The 25904-nt window shown below is 47.6% G+C and overlaps 2 protein-coding genes across 7 annotated transcripts in view; one reads left to right on the top strand and one right to left on the bottom strand.

The window, feature by feature from the left end:
• atl (atlastin GTPase) overlaps positions 1 to 25904 on the bottom strand; it is a 281407-nt gene that overhangs the window by 44370 nt on the left and 211133 nt on the right. The gene's annotated exons all lie outside the window — the stretch shown is intronic.
• Positions 776 to 22425, top strand: LOC139765219 (protein O-linked-mannose beta-1,2-N-acetylglucosaminyltransferase 1-like). The gene is given in 6 exon segments (XM_071692534.1): positions 776 to 1160; positions 5535 to 5620; positions 10510 to 10687; positions 18625 to 18898; positions 20686 to 20880; positions 20882 to 22425. Coding segments are annotated over 6 exon segments (2433 nt in total). The 5' UTR covers positions 776 to 975; the 3' UTR covers positions 22397 to 22425.

The raw sequence follows: 25904 nt of genomic DNA, 5'->3' as shown, positions 1-25904 counted from the left end.
TGCGAGTCCACCCCAGCCGTTCATCCTCCCCTAGGGGGGCTGGTCGATAAAATGGGTGTCTGGCATAGGCTATGGCGCGCGCGCGTGTGTGTGTGTGTGTGTGTGTGTGTGTGTGTGTGTGTGTGTGTGTACAGGAGTAAAGAACGGTACATATACAAAATTCACAGACCGGACAACACGAAATGAACATAAAACCAAAGAGCAAAGCACCGTCAAGGACCATTTTCGCTCCCAAGGAAGCCCACATTAATCCAGAGCGGCAGGCGCTCCACACGAAGGAATTGCGGGGACACGCGCAATACGAAATACATAACAACAAAACCTTTCGTCCCAAATGTAACTTGAACTGGGGATTCCAAGTTCCCAACGCCATGGCCAATTACACCAAACACGTAACGCCCACCACCGATCCATCTTTTGGAGAACCCCCCCACGTCATCATACCCGAGTTACCAGTTATGTCAAAGGCAATAATACACCGACGTTCTCTCCTGCCTGAAAATGTTACCTCTGTAAAATAGACCAGAAAAAGTCACCATTTCGCAGTGCAACCCTATAAGATTCTAGGGTGAAGTGTGAGGTATATATATATATATATATATATATATATATATATATATATATATATATATATATATATATATATATATGCGTGTGTATGTGTGTGTTTGTTCACAGTGTTCCGGGATAAGAATTCACGGCTTCTTCCCGGAAAGCGCAAAGTGCGCGCGCAAAGCGGGACAGAACAATCGCAAGCACGGCAGACCGCCACAGCCCTGGCAAGCAGTAGCAGACAGAGCCTCTGCCTCACCGGTACATCTGGATCTAAGAGAGACTACCCCGGGCAGCTGAGGTTCCTCAAGCAGTACTGGTCCGGGAGGGGTGAGGGAAGACCCTGCATCAGCCAGCAGGGAGAGCAAGCAGTGAGGCACGCTGGGGAGGGGTGTGTGTGTGGAGGTGTGTGTGTGTGTGAGCATGGCTCATAGCAAGGTAACAGCAGGGGCGGCGGCCACTCTCCTGAACCTCCTCCTCCTCCTCCTCTTGGCACTCCACACCGCCTCCACTCGCCACCACCTTCCCACTCATCCTCCCTACCGTCAACTGACTGGCCACAGCTCGTCGTCGTCCGCTAGGCCGGAGCTCTCCAGGCCCACGTCCAGGTAAATCTCTCCGTCATTTCCATCAGCGTAAAACTGATTTTCAAAGCATAAATATCGTATTATTACACACACATACACAAACACACACACATGGGCTAGTGTGTGTGTGTGTGTGTGTGTGTGTGTGTGTGTGTGTGTGTGTGTGTGTGTGTGTAGTGTGTGTGTGCGACTGTACACAAAGTTGGGAGACGGGACGGCAAGGATATATAACACCCTCCGTGACAAATAACTAGTAACCATAAATAGTGATCACTTACCGAGTTATTTTCAAAACAGATCGATCACGTGGACAATGTGCAGTTCTTCGAAATATGTAGGGCCAGAGGAACCACCACAAGTCAAAGTACGAGATTAAACAAGATTCTTGTTAAGAAAAAAAGAAAATAATGTAAAGAGGTTCTTTTACTGTACAAGATTTGGTGGACGAATGGAATACAATGACTGAGGACATAGTTCATGTAGACGGTGGACACTGTACACAACACGGGAGAGACATGATTTACGGACGGTGGTGTACAACACGGGAGTGATTTACGGACGGTGGTGTACATAACACGGGAGAGACATGATTTACAGACGGTGGTGTACAACACAGGAGACGTGATTTACAGACGGTGGTGTACAACACGGGAGAGACATGATTTACAGACGGTGGTGTACAACACGGGACAGACATGACATACGGACGGTGGTGTACAACACGGGAGAGACATGATTTACGGACGGTAATGTACAACACGGCAGGTACACGTCTTCCGTGTACATAGCACCCTCCTCGAGATTCGCGAACAATCAACTACACATTGAGAAGCGTATTCCGGGAGAGGCAAGAACAAAGCTCCCATACGTAGCGCAACTACAGGAAGTACTCGAATCCTTGCTCCCATACGTAGCGCAACTACAGGAAGTACTCGAATCCTTGCTCCCATACGTAGCGCAACTACAGGAAGTACTCGAATCCTGGAGTCCAGTGGTGCCGACAATGAGCAAGAGGGCAATACTTTCTCAGAGGAAGTCTTTCTTTTTTTTGAGGGGTCGGGCGAAGGCGGGGGTCTTCTACCTCCACAGCCCCAGGCTCGGCCCCAGGTTGCTCGGCTGGGTGACGTTGGCCGACGAAGCTGTTGGAAGCCGCGACCACGCAGCAGGACAAAGTGCCTCTCACAGCCTGGCTGGTCTGGTTGGCAATTCTTGAACCTCCTCTCCACTGCGCATGTGTTCCCTGGTGTCTATGGGTTGAACCTCCTCTCCACTGCGCATCCCAAGGTGTTCCCTGGTGTCTATGGGTTGAACCTCCTCTCCACTGCGCATCCCAAGGTGTTCCCTGGTGTCTATGGGTATGGTGTAGGGGGGGACAAGTCTCGCACCCATGGGTGTGTCTAGGGCGTTCTCTCGCTATGGGCACGTCGCACCGCAATCGCTTCTAAGTGGTCCTGGCAGCGTACCGGGGGGTGAATCGGAGCATCTACATCATCTTGGGCCGTGGTGGCGCCCGCACCAGACACCCTGCTCAGTCAGACACGAAGGTGAACGAGGCTTTGGAAAAATGGCATCACGGCCACTCACCAGGGATGTACCCACTGTTGGGAGCAACGTATTAGCCGCTGGTTCGTTGTTGACGTGGAACGCGCTATCGAAAAACCCTCTAAAGCATTTCTATTTTTAGATGTCGCCTCCACTATCCTCCTACGATATTCTTGGCCCACTCCACGGAGGGAGGGGGGGTAATTGTCGTACGAATTTTCCTCAAACCCAGTTCCCTTAACCCTGAGGTTAGGTACTTGGGTTGGCGTTGGGGGGGTTAAGATGCGGTTGGTTGGTTGGTTGGGGGATGGGCGGTGGTTTGAAGGGCGCCATGGTGATGGCGGGATCACAGCCGCTGTCACCAGAGCATCGTCTAGCCTGGGGTTCGAACGAGCGAAGTGATCATCTTTTTTTTTTTTACAGAGGCGTCCACACCAGGTCGAGGATGGTGAAGGGTGCGGGTGTCGTGAGGGAGCTGGGTGGACCGTGGACCAGATGCTGCGACCAGGATTCGAACCTGGGCAAGCCTGATTCCAAAAAGCTTGCGCATACACGAATGCGCGCGCGCGCGCGCGCGCGTGTGTGTGTGTGTGTGTGTGTGTGTGTGTTCCCTCCTATGTGCCAATACAATGAGTCAGACAAAGAGGGATGGGATGATTGAGTTAGGCAAGAGTACAGACAACCAGCAGATGACGTGGACGGGAACATGGGAGCAAACCCCCCCCCCACATAATGCGCCTCGTCCACTTCAAAACAAGAGAACAGCTTAAGAGTTAACTGTTGCTATACCACGCTCCTCCGTTTACCACATGGACTTCCTCTTCTTCTTCCTTCTACTTAAGAGACGCCTTATTACATTTTCTACGATGGGATGGTAGATTGAGAATAGCCAAGTCTGCCCCTCATCGATATGGGAAATATTAGGTCGGATTTTATCCAGAGGATTTCATTTACCTCTGCTGCGTTATCTTCTCGTTGCCTCCCCAGTTTGAAGAGAAAATTATCATTTAATCCCTTTATTTCTTTATCATACGGAAGCGGCAGCAGCGTAGGACTGTCCACAGTGCAAGCTTGTTCATAGTGTACTGTATTTCATTCGTATGAACGTTAATGAAAAAGGAGGTATATAACAATGAAGTATGATGCACAATGAAACACGTTAAGTTCCTAAGTGCAGTTTCGTGTAATAATCACATCATCAGGGGACACACAAGAAAGAAATATAACAGTCAGTTGATAAACATCGAAGAGACGAAGCTAGGACGCCATTTGATAAACATGCGATCGTCCAAGACAGACACGTTAAAAACTATGATCATTGTATTGACTGGAGTAATGCCATCTCAGTTATTAACTCTAACTCTATTACCGCGAGAAACATCATTGAGTCTTCTATTATTTAATAAAGAATTATAATCTTAATATTTGTGATGGTCTATACAAATTAGCTAACTTTGTTGATAAAATTTGTAAAATTATTAGTTTTAGAACGCTCGTTGTCTGTCTTGGACAATCGCATGTTTACCAAATGGCGTCCTAGCTTCGTTCTTCGATGTATATCAACTGACTTATATTTCTCTCTTGTGTCGCCCCTGATGATGTGATTATTACACGAAAGTGCACTTGGGAACTTATCGTGTTTCATTTTCCCCGTGGACTCATGGGAATATCTTGATCACGCGCAAAATTGTGATACTTTCCAATACATATATATATATATCCTAGCCCAAGCCAGGTACCCAATTTAGCGACCAGCCCCTTCGGGAGGATGAAAACCTGGATGGGCTGTGGACCGACTGCCGCGACCAGGATTCGAACCTACAAAGCGGCTCGAAACACTCTTGGAGCATCTGGTTCGAAACCATACCTTGCTGGTGTGGCGGTGGTTATCCTGCGGAGTCTTTCCCGACGGAGGGATGACCCGTGAGGCTCGTAAGCAGGCCGTGTGTGAGAGACACCTTGTAAACAAAGCGCTTGTGCTGTATAAACGAGACGCGAGTTGATGACCCACTTAGAACGACACTAATGGGTTCAGGAGCACGAACATGACCTTTGAGGATGCTGACCTATATTGAGGATGCTGACCTATATTGAGGATGCTGACCTATATTGAGGATGCTGACCTATGACCTGATCTTAAAGAGACAAAGGCGAGGTCACTATACTTAAGAGGTATAACCATCGTGGTCCAGTGTCGTATGGTCGTGGTCTATGGTCGTGCCGTCGTGCTCAAGGGTCGCATCGTCGTGCTCAAGACGCATGTGTGTGTGTGTGTGTGTGTGTGTGTGTGTGTGTGTGTGTATGTGTGTGTGTATGTGTGTATGTGTGTGTGTGTGTGTGTCGTTCTCAAGTGGGGTATATCATAATACGGGGGGGTAGATGTTACCGGACTCCGCCTGCATGACGATAATCCGCGAGTCACTCTGGCCAGGTTGTGTGTCACCGTCAGGTGACAAAGCAACGTCTCGCCTCAAAGGAGCCCATCCTTCCCCTGCTCCTGAGTGCAGCGCAACCTTGGAGCTAGCGGGAGCTCCCTGGATGGTGAGTGAGGTCCTGGGAGATATAACCCCAAGGGCACCTGTAAGAGAGAGAGAGAGAGAGAGAGAGAGAGAGAGAGAGAGAGAGAGAGAGAGAGAGAGAGAGAGAGAGAGAGAGAGAGAGAGAGAGAGAGAGAGGGGGGGAGAGAGAGAGAGAGAGAGAGAGAGAGAGAGAGAGAGAGAGAGAGAGAGAGAGAGAGAGAGAGAGAGAGAGAGAGAGATCTGACCTGGGGTCGTGTAGCACTGACGTACCCTAGCCAGGTTAACAGTGGAGTCAGGTAATGTACTATGTAGTGACATACTCTTGTTGCCGCAGGCGTGGAGAACGAGGCATGGCTGTGAGATCCTGGTCCAGCAGCCGCGGGGCGCGTATCCACGCCTTCACCTTCAACTACACCCAAGGTAAACTCACACGCCCTCACCTTCCCCTACACCCACAGTAATGCACCACACCCTCACCTTCAACTACACCCATGGTAACCCCCCACGCCCTTACCTTCAACAATACCCACTGTAACCTCCCACGCCTTCATCTTTAACTACACCCATGGTAACCTCACACGCCCTTACCTTCAACTACACCCACTGTAACCTCCCACGCCTTCATCTTTAACTATACCCATGGTAACCTCACACGCCCTCACCTTCAACTACATCCACTGTAACCTCCCACGCCTTCATCTTTAACTACACCCATGGTAGCCTCACACGCCCTCGCCTTCAACTACACCCATGGTAACCTCCCACGCCCTCATCTTCAAGTACACCCACGGTAACCTCCCACGCCCTCATCTTCAACTACACCCATGGTAACCTCCCACGCCCTCATCTTCAACTACACCCACGATAACCTCCCATGCCCTCATCTTCAACTACACCCATGGTAACGTACCACGCCCACCCTAATCTTCAACCACACCCACGGCAACCCACACACTGATCACTACGACATGTCCCGTACAAGTCTCCACCCGTTTCACACCAGAAGCCAGCTGCTATTCAGGTATAACTCCATCAGTAACATTGATGTTGTATCCCTGCGTTAACTAGACATGTATACTCCAGCAATCACCGTCGTAAATGACCAGCTGCCGGCGGTCGGAGGGATCAAACTGAACTCGTTCGCCGACCACCATCGCAAGTGCCCAGCTGTCGGAGGAGGGGGGGAAGAGAGAGAGAGAGAGAGAGAGAGAGAGAGAGAGAGAGAGAGAGAGAGAGAGAGAGAGAGAGCTAGTGTTAATCGTTCGCCGTTTTCGTCACGTTAGTCAATGTCTGGTTAGCGTCTGCTTGGGGTTCAGCGGTGTGTTTGTTGAGGTCAATCATCGTACAGAGGCCAGGGACGCGGCTGGGTCTAATGCCCAGCGACCAACAATAACAGCGAAGGCCCAGGTTCGTCCCACTCGTGTGTGTGGAGGAGGACTCTGGTACCTCGTCAGTAAAGATATATAGTTCTCGTGTCAGTACAAGTTTATATATGGCTGGTCGTACTCCAGTGCTTCCTTGCCACATAATGATGCCAATTACCGACCTCTGACTGCCATCAGCAAGGGAATTTAATTGGTAAAGCGAGGTCAATACCCTATTGATCAAAATACGGGATACTATGTGTGACAATGTCTCCAAGTTTGAAGCTAACATTGTCGAATCTTATGGCAACTAGTTTAGCGATGACTAAACCACAGTTCAACAGTCGGAGCCACAGAAAATGACGCGCTGTATAGACACACACACACACACACACCACCACCACCACCACCACCAAATATCAAAATGATCAAATTCCGGGGGATTACAGGTGTATAAAGGTCTCCCAGGGAACGACAGCAAAGTCGAACCTACCGACAGTTTACCAATGTCTAATCCATAGCTTAACTGTCGAATCCACCGATTAAATGACACGCTCTCGCATCAAAATACACTTCAACGATGTCGCATCTCGATGAATGGTCGAATCCGTGGACGGCTTAACAACAATAGGATCCAATCATTTCTTTGACGGTATGTATAGAGTCGTATCACAGCATAATCCTTTCGTAGTCTCAAAACCAAAGCTCCAGATCAAGGGTCACGCCACATCTCCCACCTTTCCATCCCACCACAACAAAGGCTGGCTCGCCAGACTGATCTAATAAGGTTTTCCGTGATACTAAAGACCTAAAGTATCATTATGACTATAATTATCATTATCATTATTAATATATCAAAGCCCCGGGACCCATTTCTCAGTGATTAAGAGGCACCTGCAGTAGCAAGGCTGCGCTGAGTTCAGTAGCAGAGACAGGATGGCTTCCTTTACTGCGAGAACTTCTTTTGACGAGAAAGACTATGAACTCTTGCGTTTCGTCATCTGACAATGATGCAGCCTCGTAACCCCCAGCAGGAAGAGACCCGGCATCATATATATCGCAAACGACCCTCCAAAGACCAGGACTCGAACCCAGGACCTTTGCTTGGTAGTCGGGAATGCCAACCTATCATAGCCGAGCGGTTAACGTTCAAGACTACAACGCAAAGATCCTGGGTTCGAGTCCTAGCTGTTGGAGGGTATTAGTGTTCTACGAAAGTGCGCGTTCATATACTCTATATTCGTGCGTGTGCATATATATATATATATATATATATATATATATATATATATATATATATATATATATATATATATATATATATATATATATATATTACATTCCATAAAAATCAGATGATATATGACGAGTGTGGTGAGTATGTCAATTGGTAATTTCTACGTGACTCGTCTCCCATGCTCGTCCGTCCGTAACAAGGTAAATATTTCTTGACTAGCCCTCGACACCCCAAACCAAACACACACACACACACACACACACAAACACAGGTGCATACGTCTTTCCTCGCCAAACTTCCTTTCTTGGGCTTTCCCACGTCTCTCTGGCTCCTTGATGCACAAGCATAATCGGTCCATTGCGGAGAATTGATAATTGACTGATTCCTCCCTCTTATCCCATCAGACATTCTCCTCTCTCTCTCTCTCTCTCTCTCTCTCTCTCTCTCTCTCTCTCTCTCTCTCTCTCTCTCTCTCTCTCTCTCTCTCAGCCAGAATGGAATCAAGAGCCTTCCGTCCAATTAACTCTCTTCAACCATCTCCTCCCGTCTGCTGTCATGCTGCTGGCTACTCTCCTTGATCTACGGGAACTATTTAGGCCACCACTCTCGTTAGCGGCCTGCTTGTGGTCCCTGCCGCTGCGACTTGGACCCACGGCTGACACCCGCCTGTACGCTGCTTCCCATAGATTCTCTCTGGAGTCCAACCACACGAGGATTGACCGTTGTATCTCGTTCTTTCCTTGAACAGCGGTGCTGTGGAATACTTCTTCATTCTTTCGACTTTCCCTCTATCAATAGCCCCTTCCACCTCTCTTGAGAATCTGGTCAAAACAAGCGACTGACTTCTTTCCTTTCTCCTGTACTCACTTGTAGGTGACCTGGTATCTAAGGGGATGTGAGCAAGAATAGGAATGACGGAGGTACAGAGATAATTACCAACGGAGGTATACATATAATAACTAACGGAGGTATACAGATAACCAACGGAGGTATACATATAATAACTAACGGAGGTATACAGATAACCAACGGAGGTATACATATAATAACCAACGGAGGTATACAGATAATAACTAACGGAGGTATACAGATAACCAACGGAGGTATACATATAATAACTAACGGAGGTATACAGATTACCAACGGAGGTATACAGATAATAACTAATGGAGGTATACATATAATAACCAACGGAGGTATACAGATAATAACTAATGGAGGTATACAGATAACCAACGGAGGTATACATATAATAACTAATGGAGGTATACATATAATAACCAACGGAGGTATAAAGATAATAACCAACGGAGGTATTCAGATAATAACCAACGGAGATATACAGATAATAACCAACGGAGGTATACATATAATAACCAACGGAGGTATACTTATAATAACCTGAGGTATACATATAATAACCAGCAGATAAATACAGATAACAACCAAAGAAAATTAGTCGCAAACACATTCTTACAATCTCATCACTGGATGTGCCACATGACCGACTGTGCTTCATCAGTGCCTGTGCCACATGACTGTGTCATCCCCCTTAACACTTGCATGCATATTTTTCTTTGCCACTTGTATTCCTAAACCGCCATATATGTCCTTTCTAACTGTTAGTTTCCATTATATTTTCAGCACTTTCATTCCTATATCAAGTTTTATATGTGTTAAAATGTTTATGATCTATTTTCATTCTTGTTTTGAAACATGTTCACTGGTACACATCCCTGAGGGATGGCAGGAGAATACGATACTTATAGACTACAACGTGGAGGACGCAGCCTCCCCTTCCTCACCCAGCTGACCCTCCACCGGGCTTCCCCGGCTGACCACCCGCTTTTTTTTCTTTTTTTTTCGTGTGTGTGTGTGTGTGTGTGTGTGTGTGTGTGTGTGTGTGTGTGTGTGTGTGTGTGTTACCATAATCGGCTCTTACTTTTCTAAAAGAAGGAACATAGAAGGGGGCCATGTGAGGATATTTCTCCTCTTAGGCTCAGTCCTCTGTTCTTAACGCTACCTCGCTAACGCGGGAAATGGCGAATATGTATGAAAAAAAAAAAAAAAAAAAAAAAAAAAAAAAAATATATATATATATATATATATATATATATATATATATATATATATATATATATATATATATATATATATATATATATATTTGCCCTAACACATCTTTCTAAGAAAGTTTCCTGGTGTTACTCAAGGAACCTCCTTTCCTGGGGCTCCTGTACCCCGGAGCTGCGCTACTTCCAGCAGCAGGGAAATGATGGATTCCTTAGGAGTTAGATGTTTTGTGTCGAGACTCTACTCCCCACGTTAGGGCTTCGCCCAGGGTGTCTTTTTTTTCACTCGCTGCGCAACCTCATGCAGGCAGTGTCCCGTAACAAATACACAGATCTATGACAAGGAGATGGAAGCAGAGACACATCTTGGTATAAGGTGTTGTTCTTGCGGCTGGACCGTCTTCGAAGACCGAAGCTTTGTTTGAGACATCGCTGGGGGACAATGGACAGAAGACAGAAAGCTTGACGGGGCTGGAGGATTCTATTCTGGTCTCTTGGCGAAGCCATACTGGTGGCTGTGCTGGGTAAAAAGGGAAGCGCCTAACGCGGTTGTCACGTACATACTGTGCACAGTGTAGCCCCTTGCTTCCCACCAGCTCTTCACAACTGACGGGAGCTCTCATGTCTGTACGCCAGAGAGGCAGTGGAGGGCGTGGGCCCACGAGGAGGTGGTGGACCTGGAGGAGGAGCAGAAGGAGGACGAGGAGGAGGAGCAAGGTGACCACGTCGACCTCTCCCAAGTCCAGGCCCTCGCTGCTGCTGCACCACCACAGGAAGGTCTCCACCTCCTGGTGCTACACCAACGCACCGCCAGGTTAGTTTGTGCTAATCCCTTCCTCACTCACTCGCTCGCTCACTCACTCACTCACTTACTCGCTCTCAAAATGACACCAGTCGGCCCCTCCTTACCACCTGAACTAGGATGTGTCTCACTCACTCAAATGACATAAATGTCCCCACCTCCTAAACTAGAGTCACGTGGAATACATCAATACTTTACCAACTAAACGAACCATCATCAGTTTTTTTTAACTTAAAAATCATCATGTAAATCACATCATTAATGCCACATTAACTTTAGTAAAATTACGTCAAACCATATCATCAATCTCACATTAACTTAAGTAAGAATTATGTCGAACCATCATCAATGCCCATTAACTTAGGTAATAATTATGTCGAACCATCATCAATGCCCCATTAACTTAAGTAAGAATTATGTCAAGCCATCATCAATGCCCCATTAACTTAAGTAAGAATTATGTCGAACCATCATCAATGCCCATTAACTTAAGTAAGAATTATGTCGAACCATCATCAATGCCCCATTAACTTAAGTAAGAATTATGTCAAACCATCATCAATGCCCCATTAACTTAATAATTATGTCAAACCATCATCAATGCCCCATTAAATTAAGTAAGAATTATGTCGAACCATCATCAATGCCCCATTAACTTCACTATGTCACAAAAACATCAATGCCCAATCGACTGAATTCAAAACTGTCGAAGCATCATCAATATCCCCCTCCCACCACCTGCATACCAACTATACGTTGTTTACAAAATCCACAACGCCACCATCATGAACGAGCGACAACACGTCTCAGCGTCTCTGTGTGTTCCTTACGTGCTGCAAAACTGAGAAAATAAGGCGAGACACAGGCACTACCTCAACACCCAAGCTGAACACGACAACAGACGAAGATGGTGCCATCAGGTTTGTGTGTGTGTGTGTTGTGTGTGTGTGTGTGTTGTGTGTGTGTGTGTGTGTGTGTGTGTGTGTGTGTGTGTGTGTGTGTGTGTGTAAGATATGTGTGATACAGAGCCATGTTCGCCAGCAGTGGTTGTTCTACATGAGAGGTGAAACGAAGACGTTACCATCAAATCTACGTGAGCCAAAATGTCTCGGCAACAGAGCCATGTTCGCCAGCAGCGGTGTTCTACAAGAGAGGTGAAACGAAGACGTTACCATCAAATCTACGTGAGCCAAAATGTCTCCGCAACAGAGCCATGTTCGCCAGCAGTGGTGTTCTACAAGAGAGGAGCAACGAAGACGTTACCATCAAATCTACGTGAGCCAAAATGTCTCGGCAACAGAGCCATGTTCGCCAGCAGTGGTGTTCTACAAGAGATGAGCAACGAAGACGTTACCATCAAATCTACGTGAGCCAAAATGTCTCGGCAACAGAGCCATGTTCGCCAGCAGTGGTGTTCTACAAGAGAGGTGCAACGAAGACGTTACCATCAAATCTACGTGAGCCAAAATGTCTCGGCAACAGAGCCATGTTCGCCAGCAGTGGTGTTACAACACCAGAGCAACAGGGTCTGTAACAAGGTTTCGAGAGCGGTCGACCCAAGTGGTCAGCTCATGGGCTCAGGTCATCAACCAGCGAGTGGAAGTGACTCACAATCTCATGGGTCCAGCTTACCCTCAGCGACTGGAAGTGACTGACAACCTTGTGGGCTAAGGTTACCATCAGCGACTGGAAGTGACTGACAACCTTGTGGGATAAGGTTACCATCAGCAACTGGAAGTGACTGACAACCTTTTGGGCTAAGGTTACCCTCAGCGACTGGAAGTGACTGACAACCTTGTGGGCTAAGGTTACCTTCAGCGACTGGATGTGACTGACAACCTTGTGGGCTTAGATTACACTCAGCGACTGGAAGTGACTGACAACCTTGTGGGTTTAGGTTACCCTCAGCGACTGGAAGTGACTGACAACCTTGTGGGTCCAGATCTCCAACGTCACAAAATGACAACCTCAAGGACACAGGCTATCAACGTCAGAAAGTAACTCACAACCTCAAGGAACCAGGCTACTAGCGTCAGAAAGTAACTCACAACCTCAAGGAACCAGGCTACTAACGTCAGAAAGTAACTCACAACCTCAAGGAACCAGGCTACTAACGTCAGAAAGTAACTCACAACCTCAAGGAACCAGGCTACTAACGTCAGAAAGTAACTCACAACCTCAAGGAACCAGGCTACTAACGTCAGAAAGTAACTCACAACCTCAAGGAACCAGGCTACTAGCGTCAGAAAGTAACTCACAACCTCAAGGAACCAGGCTACTAACGTCAGAAAGTAACTCACAACCTCAAGGAACCAGGCTACTAACGTCAGAAAGTAACTCACAACCTCAAGGAACCAGGCTACTAGCGTCAGAAAGTAACTCATAACCTCATGGAACCAGGATACTGACGTCAGAAACTCACAACGACATGGGCCCAGATTACCAACGTCAGGAAATAACTCACAACCTCATAAAACCAAATTACCAACGTCAGAAAGTAACTCACGACTTCGCGGAACCAGGCTACCAACCTCAGGAAGCACCTCACAACCTCATGGAACCAGACTACCAGTCAGAAAGTAACTCACAACCACATGGGCCAAAGTTACCAGCATCAGGAAGGAACTCACAACCTCATGGACGCCATACGTCACCGTATCATTAATTCTCCGAATTCGGAGTGAGACACCATCAGCACTAACGAAGCCGTGACTACGGCAGGCGACGGAAACCGGATAAAAACCCGAACAGAAAACGGGACGAAATGAACAAAGCCGCCAAGAACCGACCTCGAACCCATGAACCATGAGGTTGTCAATTTCAGGCAAAGAATAGAATAAAAGGCGAGAGATCGTTCTCATACATCCCCGACCGTCGGGAATTTCTGGGTGTCTGCAGGCGTGTTCGTCATTGTGCCGGACGAGCGCGACAATGGCAAAAAAAGAAAAGAAAAATAACTTATATTAGTCACTGATATCCGACTTTAATGCCAAGGGGAAACGATACATCCCGCTCTCGTAAAGGCCCATGATTCATCTACGAGTTACCCGTCTGTGTAAGTAATCTCATCTCTTGTGTTCACCAGCCTGGGGCGCGTATGCAGAAAAATTCTTAGATTTCTGCTTATTTCTATGCTTAGCTGAGCAAGTGACTTAAGTGCCACACAGAAAAGGACTAAGCAGGGTAAAACTCAAGCATAATATTTAAGAAGTATGAAATGCAGTTTGGGTCAAAATTTGTCGTCTGCTAAGCAAATACTTAAGCGTAGGGCAGCTTTCAGAAATATGCTTAGCAAAATTCTTAAAGTTAAGTAAAATTCTTTGGAGTTTAGCATACTTAAGCATTCTAAGAAGTTTTCTGCATACGGCCCCAGAGTCCTCCACCTTCTTGACGAATGGGTTATCATAATGCACGGGAGTCTCTCGCTCTCCGGGTCGTCCTACCACGGAGGCCATGGCTTGCCTTCTCTTAATCGGGAGTCCGGGTTTGCGTTCTTTTTTTTTTTTTCTCGTGTCAAAGACTCCGGCCAAACCTTAAATGAAACAGGAAAAGGGATGGAGAGAGAGAGAGAGAGAGAGAGAGAGAGAGAGAGAGAGAGAGAGAGAGAGAGAGAGAGAGAGAGAGAGGGAGGGAGGGAGGGAGGGAGGGAGGGAGGGAGGGAGGGAGGGAGAGGGAGGGAGGGAGGGAGGGAGGTAAGGAGAGAAACATGAAGAGAGAGAGAGAGAGAGAGAGAGAGAGAGAGAGAGAGAGAGAGAGAGAGAGAGAGAGAGAGAGAGAGAGAGAGAGGGAGGGAGGGAGGTAAGGAGAGAAACATGAAGAGAGAGAGAGAGAGAGAGAGAGAGAGAGAGAGAGAGAGAGAGAGAGAGAGAGAGAGAGAGAGAGAGAGAGTGAGAGAGAGAGAGAGAGAGAGAGAGAGAGAGAGAGAGAGAGAGAGAGAGAGAGAGAGAGAAGTAAGGAGAGATGAGGTGGGAAAAGACGTCACGGGGTTGAGGGATCAGTAGAAGACACGCGTTTTGGTCAATGGCAGGTGGTATGTGCTTAGGGAGACATGGAAGTTTTCAGACTTCTTAGCTCAGCCGCGTGTAGGGAGAGAGACAGACTCCACAACGGATAATCCCTGGCCTGCCAACGGTCAACAGAGCCATCATGGGACGTAGTGGCCTGACGGGTACATACAATCCAACTTGAAGTCAGGGAAATTGTGATCCATACACACATAACGACTCTCGTCAAAATCCCTGACCAGTTTGTTTCCACGCGTGGCGATCCTGCCCCTCAAAACTGGTAGACGATGGTCGGTATCAACCAGCCCACCTTCAGGTACGCACGGTGCACTGGTTAGCGTTGCTGACCGTCACGAATGCATTTGCCGCCTGGGATTAAACCCAGATACTTCGATTCCTGGTCACGGCAGCCGGTGCACAGCCCACGCAGCTGGACGACACGATGGGTACCTGACCTTGTGTGTGTGTGTGTGTGTGTGTGTGTGTGTGTGTGTGTGTGTGTGTGTGTGTGTGTGTGTGTGTGTGTGTGTCTGGAATACATAGAAATAAAGACATGGTACATATACACAAGGTAAAGTGACGGAGCAATTCTAGAGTAAAACTGTCTCCCCGTAACAAACAACAAACACAGTAAATACACACTTACACTTCTCACACTATGGCAAAGCAGATCCATTTTTTTCTTGTATGTGTAAGCTGATGCTGTACGGGTAACTAAGGCCCTAATCAAGGCCATCCCATTGACGATATTTTATATATATATATATATATATATATATATATATATATATATATATATATATATATATATATATATTTTTTTTTTTTTATACTTTGTCGCTGTCTCCCGCGTTTGCGAGGTAGCGCAAGGAAACAGACGAAAGAAATGGCCCAACCCCCCCCCCCCATACACATGTACATACACACGTCCACACACGCAAATATACATACCTACACAGCTTTCCATGGTTTACCCCAGACGCTTCACATGCCTTGATTCAATCCACTGACAGCACGTCAACCCCGGTATACCACATCGCTCCAATTCACTCTATTCCTTGCCCTCCTTTCACCCTCCTGCATGTTCAGGCCCCGATCACACAAAATCTTTTTCACTCCATCTTTCCACCTCAAATTTGGTCTCCCTCTTCTCCTCGTTCCCTCCACCTCCGACACATATATCCTCTTGGTCAATCTTTCCTCACTCATTCTCTCCATGTGCCCAAACCACTTCAAAACACCCTCTTCTGCTCTCTCAACCACGCTCTTTTTATTTCCACACATCTCTCTTACCCTTACGTTACTCACTCGATCAAACCACCTCACACCACACATTGTCCTCAAACATCTCATTTCCAGCACATCCATCCTCCTGCGCACAACTCTATCCATAGCCCACGCCTCGCAACCATACAACATTGTTGGAACCACTATTCCTTCAAACATACCCATTTTTGCTTTCCGAGATAATGTTCTCGACTTCCACACATTCTTCAAGGCCCCCAGAATTTTCGCCCCCTCCCCCACCCTATGATCCACTTCCGCTTCCATGGTTCCATCCGCTGCCAGATCCACTCCCAGATATCTAAAACACTTCACTTCCTCCAGTTTTTCTCCATTCAAACTCACCTCCCAATTGACTTGACCCTCAACCCTACTGTACCTAATAACCTTGCTCTTATTCACATTTACTCTTAACTTTCTTCTTCCACACACTTTACCAAACTCAGTCACCAGCTTCTGCAGTTTCTCACATGAATCAGCCACCAGCGCTGTATCATCAGCGAACAACAACTGACTCACTTCCCAAGCTCTCTCATCCCCAACAGACTTCATACTTGCCCCTCTTTCCAAAACTCTTGCATTTACCTCCCTAACAACCCCATCCATAAACAAATTAAACAACCATGGAGACATCACACACCCCTGCCGCAAACCTACATTCACTGAGAACCAATCACTTTCCTCTCTTCCTACACGTACACATGCCTTACATCCTCGATAAAAACTTTTCACTGCTTCTAACAACTTGCCTCCCACACCATATATTCTTAATACCTTCCACAGAGCATCTCTATCAACTCTATCATATGCCTTCTCCAGATCCATAAATGCTACATACAAATCCATTTGTTTTTCTAAGTATTTCTCACATACATTCTTCAAAGCAAACACCTGATCCACACATCCTCTACCACTTCTGAAACCACACTGCTCTTCCCCAATCTGATGCTCTGTACATGCCTTCACCCTCTCAATCAATACCCTCCCATATAATTTGCCAGGAATACTCAACAAACTTATACCTCTGTAATTTGAGCACTCACTCTTATCCCCTTTGCCTTTGTACAATGGCACTATGCACGCATTCCGCCAATCCTCAGGCACCTCACCATGAGTCATACATACATTAAATAACCTTACCAACCAGTCAACAATACAGTCACCCCCTTTTTTAATAAATTCCACTGCAATACCATCCAAACCTGCTGCCTTGCCGACTTTCATCTTCCGCAAAGCTTTCACTACCTCTTCTCTGTTTACCAAATCATTTTCCCTAACCCTCTCACTTTGCACACCACCTCGACCAAAACACCCTGTATCTGCCACTCTATCATCAAACACATTCAACAAACCTTCAAAATACTCACTCCATCTCCTTCTCACATCACCACTACTTGTTATCACCTCCCCATTTGCGCCCTTCACTGAAGTTCCCATTTGCTCCCTTGTCTTACGCACTTTATTTACCTCCTTCCAGAACATCTTTTTATTCTCCCTAAAATTTAATGATACTCTCTCACCCCAACTCTCATTTGCCCTTTTTTTTCACCTCTTGCACCTTTCTCTTGACCTCCTGTCTCTTTCTTTTATACATCTCCCACTCAATTGCATTTTTTCCCTGCAAAAATCGTCCAAATGCCTCTCTCTTCTCTTTCACTAATACTCTTACTTCTTCATCCCACCACTCACTACCCTTTCTAATCAACCCACCTCCCACTCTTCTCATGCCACAAGCATCTTTTGCGCAATCCATCACTGATTCCCTAAATACATCCCATTCCTCCCCCACTCCCCTTGCTTCCATTGTTCTCACCTTTTTTCATTCTGTACTCAGTCTCTCCTGGTACTTCCTCACACAGGTCTCCTTCTCAAGCTCACTTACTCTCACCACCCTCTTCACCCCAACATTCACTCTTCTTTTCTGAAAACCCATACAGATCTTCACCTTAGCCTCCACAAGATAATGATCAGACATCCCTCCAGTTGCACCTCTCAGCACATTAACATCCAAAAGTCTCTCTTTCGCACGCCTGTCAATTAACACGTAATCCAATAACGCTCTCTGGCCATCTCTCCTACTTACATAAGTATACTTATGTATATCTCGCTTTTTAAACCAGGTATTTTTTTTTTGCCGGTCTCCCGCGTTTGCGAGGTAGCGAGATATATATATATATATTATATATATATATATATATATATATATATATATATATATATATATATATATATATCCAAGCTCAAGACAGGTGCCCATTTTATCGACCAGTTGCCCCTAAGGAAGGATGAAACAGCTGGGTTAACTGTGCGACCAAGATTCGAACCTATGCCGACTCTACCCCGAGCGGCTGGTCAATGCGTATCGGTCAGCAAAGGTCGCCGCTACATCCATGAGGTTCACCAATGGTAGTTCCGTCATGATCAACTCATGAGGAGTTCTGGTAACACTTTCGAGACATTGCTTCCGCCACAATCCGAGTCAAAGGGCCAGGTCAAACGTCAGGCCTTTTGCCTTTTGTACCCAGGGGTTGGATCGTGGTGTTCAATGGGGTCAAAGGTATCGTACCTTCGAGTTCGCAGGTCAAAAGCCCCATGATTCATGGGTCGTATCGTCGAACTCGCGAATGCAATACGACTTATGAGTTCTTGTGTGCTGGGCAGGGTGCTGGTGCGTCGGGTGTTCCTGACGCAGGAGCCGTACACGTGGTGGGCCGACCTGGTGTGGTGGGTGGGGCGCGTGGCGCCAGGTCGCCTGGTCGTCATGACGGCCGGAGGCGGCGCCACACTGGGTCTCCGCCGGGCCCGCGCGCTCTTCGGCGACCTGGGCTCCGTCTTCGCCGGCCACCTGGGCTACCGCACTTCCTGGTGCTGGGCCTTCCTCAAGGGCGGCCGCACCGTCTACGAGGCCCTCGCCCGGGGAACACCCGTCACTCAGGTGAGTCATTTCACGGCTCGTCACTCAGGTGAGTCATTTTACAGCCCGTCACTCTGGTGAGTTACCTCACTGTCCATCACTCAGGTGAGTCATTTTACAGCTCGTCACTCTGGTGAGTTACTTCACACTCCGCCACTCAGGTGAGTCACTTTACAGCCCGTCACTCAGGTGAGTTACCTCACTGTCCGTCACTCAGGCGAGTCATTTCACAGCTCGTCACTCAGGTGAGCTACATGGCTTGCTATGTCACAAACCGTCATTCGAGCGAGGTACCGGCTCGTCGCGTCACATACCGTCCCACACACACAGACGAATCTGTGAGCGTCGCTGCTGGCGAACGTATTCGTCGTACGGGTGAGGAGTGACTGGCAGGCATGTGCCACCACCAGAGGCAACGTGCATCAATGAGTTAGGTAACCTCGTCGCCCAAGAGACACAGACACACGCATCCTTACGCAGGTGTAAGTAAGGGACACTCACATCACCCGAGCGTCCACACCTCCTCACACAGGGAGGAGCACGCATGTCGCGGTCGTATATGCACGAGGCCTTGAAAAAAATCACTGAGAACACATGGGTTGTCTTTTGGACAGGAGGATCCTAAGAGCACAAGAACCTCCCAGCGTCTGAATAACACAAGGGTATGAGGTTAAGCAACGGGTGCAGCAGCATCAAGGATGAACAAACGCTTGTGCACGAGTCTAAAAGGAAAGGGTCAAGATTGGGCGGGGGGGAGGGCATTTGCCCTCCTCTTCCATTTCACTCAACAAGGGACGTATGGCATATTCCCTGGACCAGTTACTTGAATGGAATCAAAACAAAATATCTGATTCTAATTCTATTACAACTGTAAATGTCTGCTTGTGTTTCAGCAGACATAACCTCATAATTTGTTGGCTTCCGCTGTATCATTCATATAGCTATATATATATCAGCCAAGTCCACCAGTTCCCCTTATAATGATCACTTATATTCCAATACAGTGACGTTAAAGTGTAATGACGAACAAGAACACTCCTAGTATCTACCACAGGGGAATGGACAATACTTACCGGGATAACTTCACCCAAACTCAATTGTACTTTACTTTCTTAACAAATCAGGCATTCCAATCATCAAGTTATCGCTATTCCCGGTATAAAATCTGAGACAGGAAGACACGATTAGAATATTGTGAAATCGCTAGGGTTGACCTCAAGATGAACGTCTGCAAGAAAATTCTATATACACCAAGGGTCGGATTCGGGTTAAGGCGTCCGGCCACCTGAGCTACACGGGTATAAAAACAACACACACAGGCACCAGAAATCTAGCGTTATTATCAGTGCCCCGACTTCACCTGGGTGAGGGGCAGCGCGGACGTTGATCTACCAGGGTTCCGATGGTGTGTAAAAATGCACGTCCTTCCATCGACATACTTACAGTGAGCTTTATCTCACTTTTCATCAGAGGTAAGGTATATTTAAGGATGGGTAATGTGTCCTTAAGGTAAGGTATACTTAAAATGGTATCCCCAAGTGCCCATGACTTTAAAAAAAAAAAAAAGAATCAAAATCAGCGAAGCTTCTAAAGTCAATTTCAACTAGCGACTCTTATGCTTTAAGGACAGTACGTATCAAGGTCATTCTGAAACGGCTCTGAGTTTTAATTGGGCGTGCCTTCGTAGTGACATTCTCCACTTGGGAAAAGGTTACCTTTTTTCTCACCCTAGTAAAGTGGGATGGTGTCTAGTTCACTTTACAAGACCTGTTGGACATTACTAATGAGCGCACTTACGATCTCCGCAGCTGGATTACGGGCCCGAGCACACCAGTGGCAATGTGTGCGCCGAAGGTCTGGTCCTGCCCTTGTTCGGTCCATACACCCTAGCGACGAGCGTAAATGACGAGGAGCGATGGCAGTACTGCGCCGCCCACGGTGCCATGGGTGGTCTCTGCGACGAGTACAGTCCTGACCCACTACCTGGACCAACTTGCTGGGCCCGTGGCCCACCAAGCGGCCCTGGCCGGGGTGCCCGTAGTGGTCACAGCAGGCAACAGATACCAGTATCTCTACCACACCCTCACCACCCTCCTGGCGGCACCAGGGGCGCAACACGACAACCTCCTGGTCGTCCTGGGCGACGCCCCACCAGCTACCACACAACTCCTCCGTCTCATCAACGTCAACTTCACCACACTTCCCGTCCAAGGCCGAGACAACAACAAGCTCTTCCGTTACTATCGCAGCGTCTTCCACCTCGTCGCCCACACCTTCCCCGACGCCCCCGCCATTATACTCCTCGACGAGGACGTCCAAGTCTCCCCCGACTTCTTCTCGTTCATGAGCCAGACGCTCTGGCTCCTCCACGCCGACCCTACGCTGTACTGCATCAACGCCTTCTCCTTCCTGCCGGACATGAGAAGGGGCCGCGGGCCACAGTACGTGAGGCGCGGGTCAGTGCAGGTCTCCTGGGCATATGCCGTCACCCCGACGTTCGTGAGAGAGGCGCTGTCCTCGTGGCCCACCACCGCTGAGGGCCAAGACATACACACCTACGACTACTGGCTGTACGACAAGGTGCGGGGCGGGCGGGAGTGCGTGTACCCCGAGGTGAGCCGCGCCAGACACTACGGCGTAGGGGTCAACACCGAGCCGTACCTGCACGAGTACGAGGCATGGCGCCGGCCGCTCTTACACGCGTCTCCGGTCACTCTCCTCAACGCTCACAAGATGCTGCACGACGTCCACGAAACAGACTTCCTCAGAGGCCTCGAGTCAGCCGCAGCGATCGACTTTAAGACAGCCTGTGACCCCGAATTCCCCGCTGTGGCTGGTAGGTCCAGCCGTCCTATGGTGGTGTACTTCATCCAGGAAGAACCAGAACACATCACCAGCTGGTTCGAGGTAGGCCAATGCGCCGGCCTGCACGTCATGTCTGAACAGGAGAGCCACTACGGCGCACACCTGGCCTTCTACCCTCACCGCCAACCCCAGCAGCAGCAGCAGCAACCATCTCTGGGGGTCTCCCACCCTCATCACCAACCCCAGCAGCAACCATCTCTGGGGGTCTCCCACCATCACCACCAACCCCTGCAGCAGCAGCAGCAGCAGCAACCATCTCTGGGAGTCTCCCACCATCACCACCAACCCCAGCAGCAACCATCTCTGGGGGTCTCCGACCATCACCACCAACCCCTGCAGCAGCAGCAGCAGCAACCATCTCTGGGGGAACAGCACCCGCTCAACAGGTACGGCTTCAACCACTACACCCCACAAGACCTCAACGCTAGCGACACTCACCACACCAGAGTGTACTACGTCGGGGTACCCTTCTCCAGGTACTCCAGGCTCAGGCCGGACGCCGCTCCGGTCTTCGACGCGTTGAAGCTGAGCCCGCAGGAGATCCGCACCAATCATGCGAGGTTCACCGACACCCTGGATATCTTGTTTATCAACACCACCCACAGTTACCACACGCTCATAGCCTCGGTGTTCACAACCGCTCATGATGTATAACCCGGAAATTAAAGCGATCTTATCTATTCGTCAGGCCATACTGTATCTTCTCCGGGTACCCCCACAACCTATTGAAAGTTAACCAGCAAGTCTCAAGAAATGACTATAAATACGAATAACAACAACAAAAATGAGATGAGCTTGGGAAGTGAGTCAGTTGTTGTTCGCTGATGATACAGCGCTGGTGGCTGATTCATGTGAGAAACTGCAGAAGCTGGTGACTGAGTTTGGTAAAGTGTGTGGAAGAAGAAAGTTAAGAGTAAATGTGAATAAGAGCAAGGTTATTAGGTACAGTAGGGGTGAGGGTCAAGTCAATTGGGAGGTGAGTTTGAATGGAGAAAAACTGGAGGAAGTGAAGTGTTTTAGATATCTGGGAGTGGATCTGTCAGCGGATGGAACCATGGAAGCGGAAGTGGATCATAGGGTGGGGGAGGGGGCGAAAATTTTGGGAGCCTTGAAAAATGTGTGGAAGTCGAGAACATTATCTCGGAAAGCAAAAATGGGTATGTTTGAAGGAATAGTGGTTCCAACAATGTTGTATGGTTGCGAGGCGTGGGCTATGGATAGAGATGTGCGCAGGAGGATGGATGTGCTGGAAATGAGATGTTTGAGGAAAATGTGTGGTGTGAGGTGGTTTGATCGAGTAAGTAACGTAAGGGTAAGAGAGATGTGTGGAAATAAAAAGAGCGTGGTTGAGAGAGCAGAAGAGGGTGTTTTGAAATGGTTTGGGCACATGGAGAGAATGAGTGAGGAAAGATTGACCAAGAGGATATATGTGTCGGAGGTGGAGGGAACGAGGAGAAGAGGGAGACCAAATTGGAGGTGGAAAGATGGAGTGAAAAAGATTTTGTGTGATCGGGGCCTGAACATGCAGGAGGGTGAAAGGAGGGCAAGGAATAGAGTGAATTGGAGCGATGTGGTATACAGGGGTTGACGTGCTGTCAGTGGATTGAATCAAGGCATGTGAAGCGTCTGGGGTAAACCATGGAAAGCTGTGTAGGTATGTATATTTGCGTGTGTGGACGTGTGTATGTACATGTGTATGGGGGGGGGGGGCATTTCTTTCGTCTGTTTCCTTGCGCTACCTCGCAAACGCGGGAGACAGCGACAAAGTATAAAAAAAAAAAAAAAAAAAAATAATGATTCAGTAACCTCTCTCTCTCTCTCTCTCTCTCTCTCTCTCTCTCTCTCTCTCTCTCTCTCTCTCTCTCTCTCTTCTTTACATATATATATATATATATATATATTATATATATATATATATATATATATATATATATATATATATATATATATTCTATACTTTGTCGCTGTCTCCCGCGTTAACGTGGTAACGCAAGGAAACATGAAAGAATGACCCACCTCACCCACATACACATGTATATACATACACGTCCACACATGCAAATATACATATCTAGGCATTTCAACGTATACATATATACACACACAGACATATACATATATACACATGTACATAATTCATACTTGCTGCCTTTATTTATTCCCGTCGCCACTCCGCCACACATGAAGTGACAACCCCCTCCCCGCATGCGCGCGAGGCAGCGCTAGGAAAAGACAACAAAGGTCACATTCGTTCACACTCAGTCTCTAGCTGTCATATATAATGCACCGAAACCACAGCACCCTTTCCACATCCAGGCCCCACAAAACTTTCCATGGTTTACCCCAGACGCTTCACATGCCCTGATTCAATCCACTGACAACACGTCAACCCCGGTATACCATATCGATCCAACTCACTCTATTCCTTGCCCGCCTTTCACCCTCCTGCATGTTCAGGCCTCGATCACACAAAATCTTTTTCGCTCCATCTTTCCACCTCCAATTTGGTCTTCCACTTCTCGTTCCCTCCACCTCCGACACATATATCCTCTTGGTCAATCTTTCCTCACTCATTCTCTCTATGTGCCCAAACCATTTCAAAACACCCTCTTCTGCTCTCTCAACCACGCTCTTTATATATATATATATATATATATATATATATATATATATATATATATATATATATATATATATACTGCACGCTCGAGAGTCGAACCACGGTCACCGAGAACAGTAGGCTCCACCTGCCTGTGGTCGTCACAAGTTAAGAGTCACCATCGACGGTGCTGCATCATCGTAGGTCGACCAGAGGAGTTGGAGCACAGCCTCGTCCGAGAACGTCTCACACCAAACATGAGTCCACCACTCCCCTGCTACTGGACGTAGCGGAGATGCAGGAACTCGAGGAAAAAAAAAGGGGGGGGGGGGATTCTGAAGCAATTATGAGCAAAAAAAAAACTAGGTTCCTGATTCGTAACGCATTCACGGGGCCGCCGAGGACCGAGCCCAAGGGTTCGACTCCTGGTTGTGGCAGTCGGTCCTCATTCAACCCAACTGTTCATCCACCCTTGGGAATAGGTCGATCAAATGGTTATACCTGGTAGAGGATGTGTGGATCAGGTGTTTGCTTTGAAGAATGTATGTGAGAAATACTTAGAAAAGCAAATGGATTTGTATGTAGCATTTATGGATCTGGAGAAGGCATATGATAGAGTTGATAGAGATGCTCTGTGGAAGGTATTAAGAATATATGGTGTGGGAGGCAAGTTGTTAGAAGCAGTGAAAAGTTTTTATCGAGGATGTAAGGCATGTGTACGTGTAGGAAGAGAGGAAAGTGATTGGTTCTCAGTGAATGTAGGTTTGCGGCAGGGGTGTGTGATGTCTCCATGGTTGTTTAATTTGTTTATGGATGGGGTTGTAAGGGAGGTAAATGCAAGAGTCCTGGAAAGAGGGGCAAGTATGAAGTCTGTTGGGGATGAGAGAGCTTGGGAAGTGAGTCAGTTGTTGTTCGCTGATGATACAGCGCTGGTGGCTGATTCATGTGAGAAACTGCAGAAGCTGGTGACTGAGTTTGGTAAAGTGTGTGGAAGAAGAAAGTTGAGAGTAAATGTGAATAAGAGCAAGGTTATTAGGTACAGTAGGGGTGAGGGTCAAGTCAATTGGGAGGTGAGTTTGAATGGAGAAAAACTGGAGGAAGTGAAGTGTTTTAGATATCTGGGAGTGGATCTGTCAGCGGATGGAACCATGGAAGCGGAAGTGGATCATAGGGTGGGGGAGGGGGCGAAAATTTTGGGAGCCTTGAAAAATGTGTGGAAGTCGAGAACACTATCTCGGAAAGCAAAAATGGGTATGTTTGAGGGAATAGTGGTTCCAACAATGTTGTATGGTTGCGAGGCGTGGGCTATGGATAGAGATGTGCGCAGGAGGATGGATGTGCTGGAAATGAGATGTTTGAGGACAATGTGTGGTGTGAGGTGGTTTGATCGAGTAAGTAACGTAAGGGTAAGAGAGATGTGTGGAAATAAAAAGAGCGTGGTTGAGAGAGCAGAAGAGGGTGTTTTGAAATGGTTTGGGCACATGGAGAGAATGAGTGAGGAGAGATTGACCAAGAGGATATATGTGTCGGAGGTGGAGGGAACGAGGAGAAGAGGGAGACCAA

This window comes from Panulirus ornatus, chromosome 53, assembly GCF_036320965.1.
Source record: "Panulirus ornatus isolate Po-2019 chromosome 53, ASM3632096v1, whole genome shotgun sequence".
NCBI classification, from domain to species: Eukaryota; Metazoa; Arthropoda; class Malacostraca; order Decapoda; family Palinuridae; genus Panulirus; species Panulirus ornatus.
Note: the sequence above shows the minus strand (reverse complement) of the source record. Positions and strands in the feature narration are given on the sequence as shown.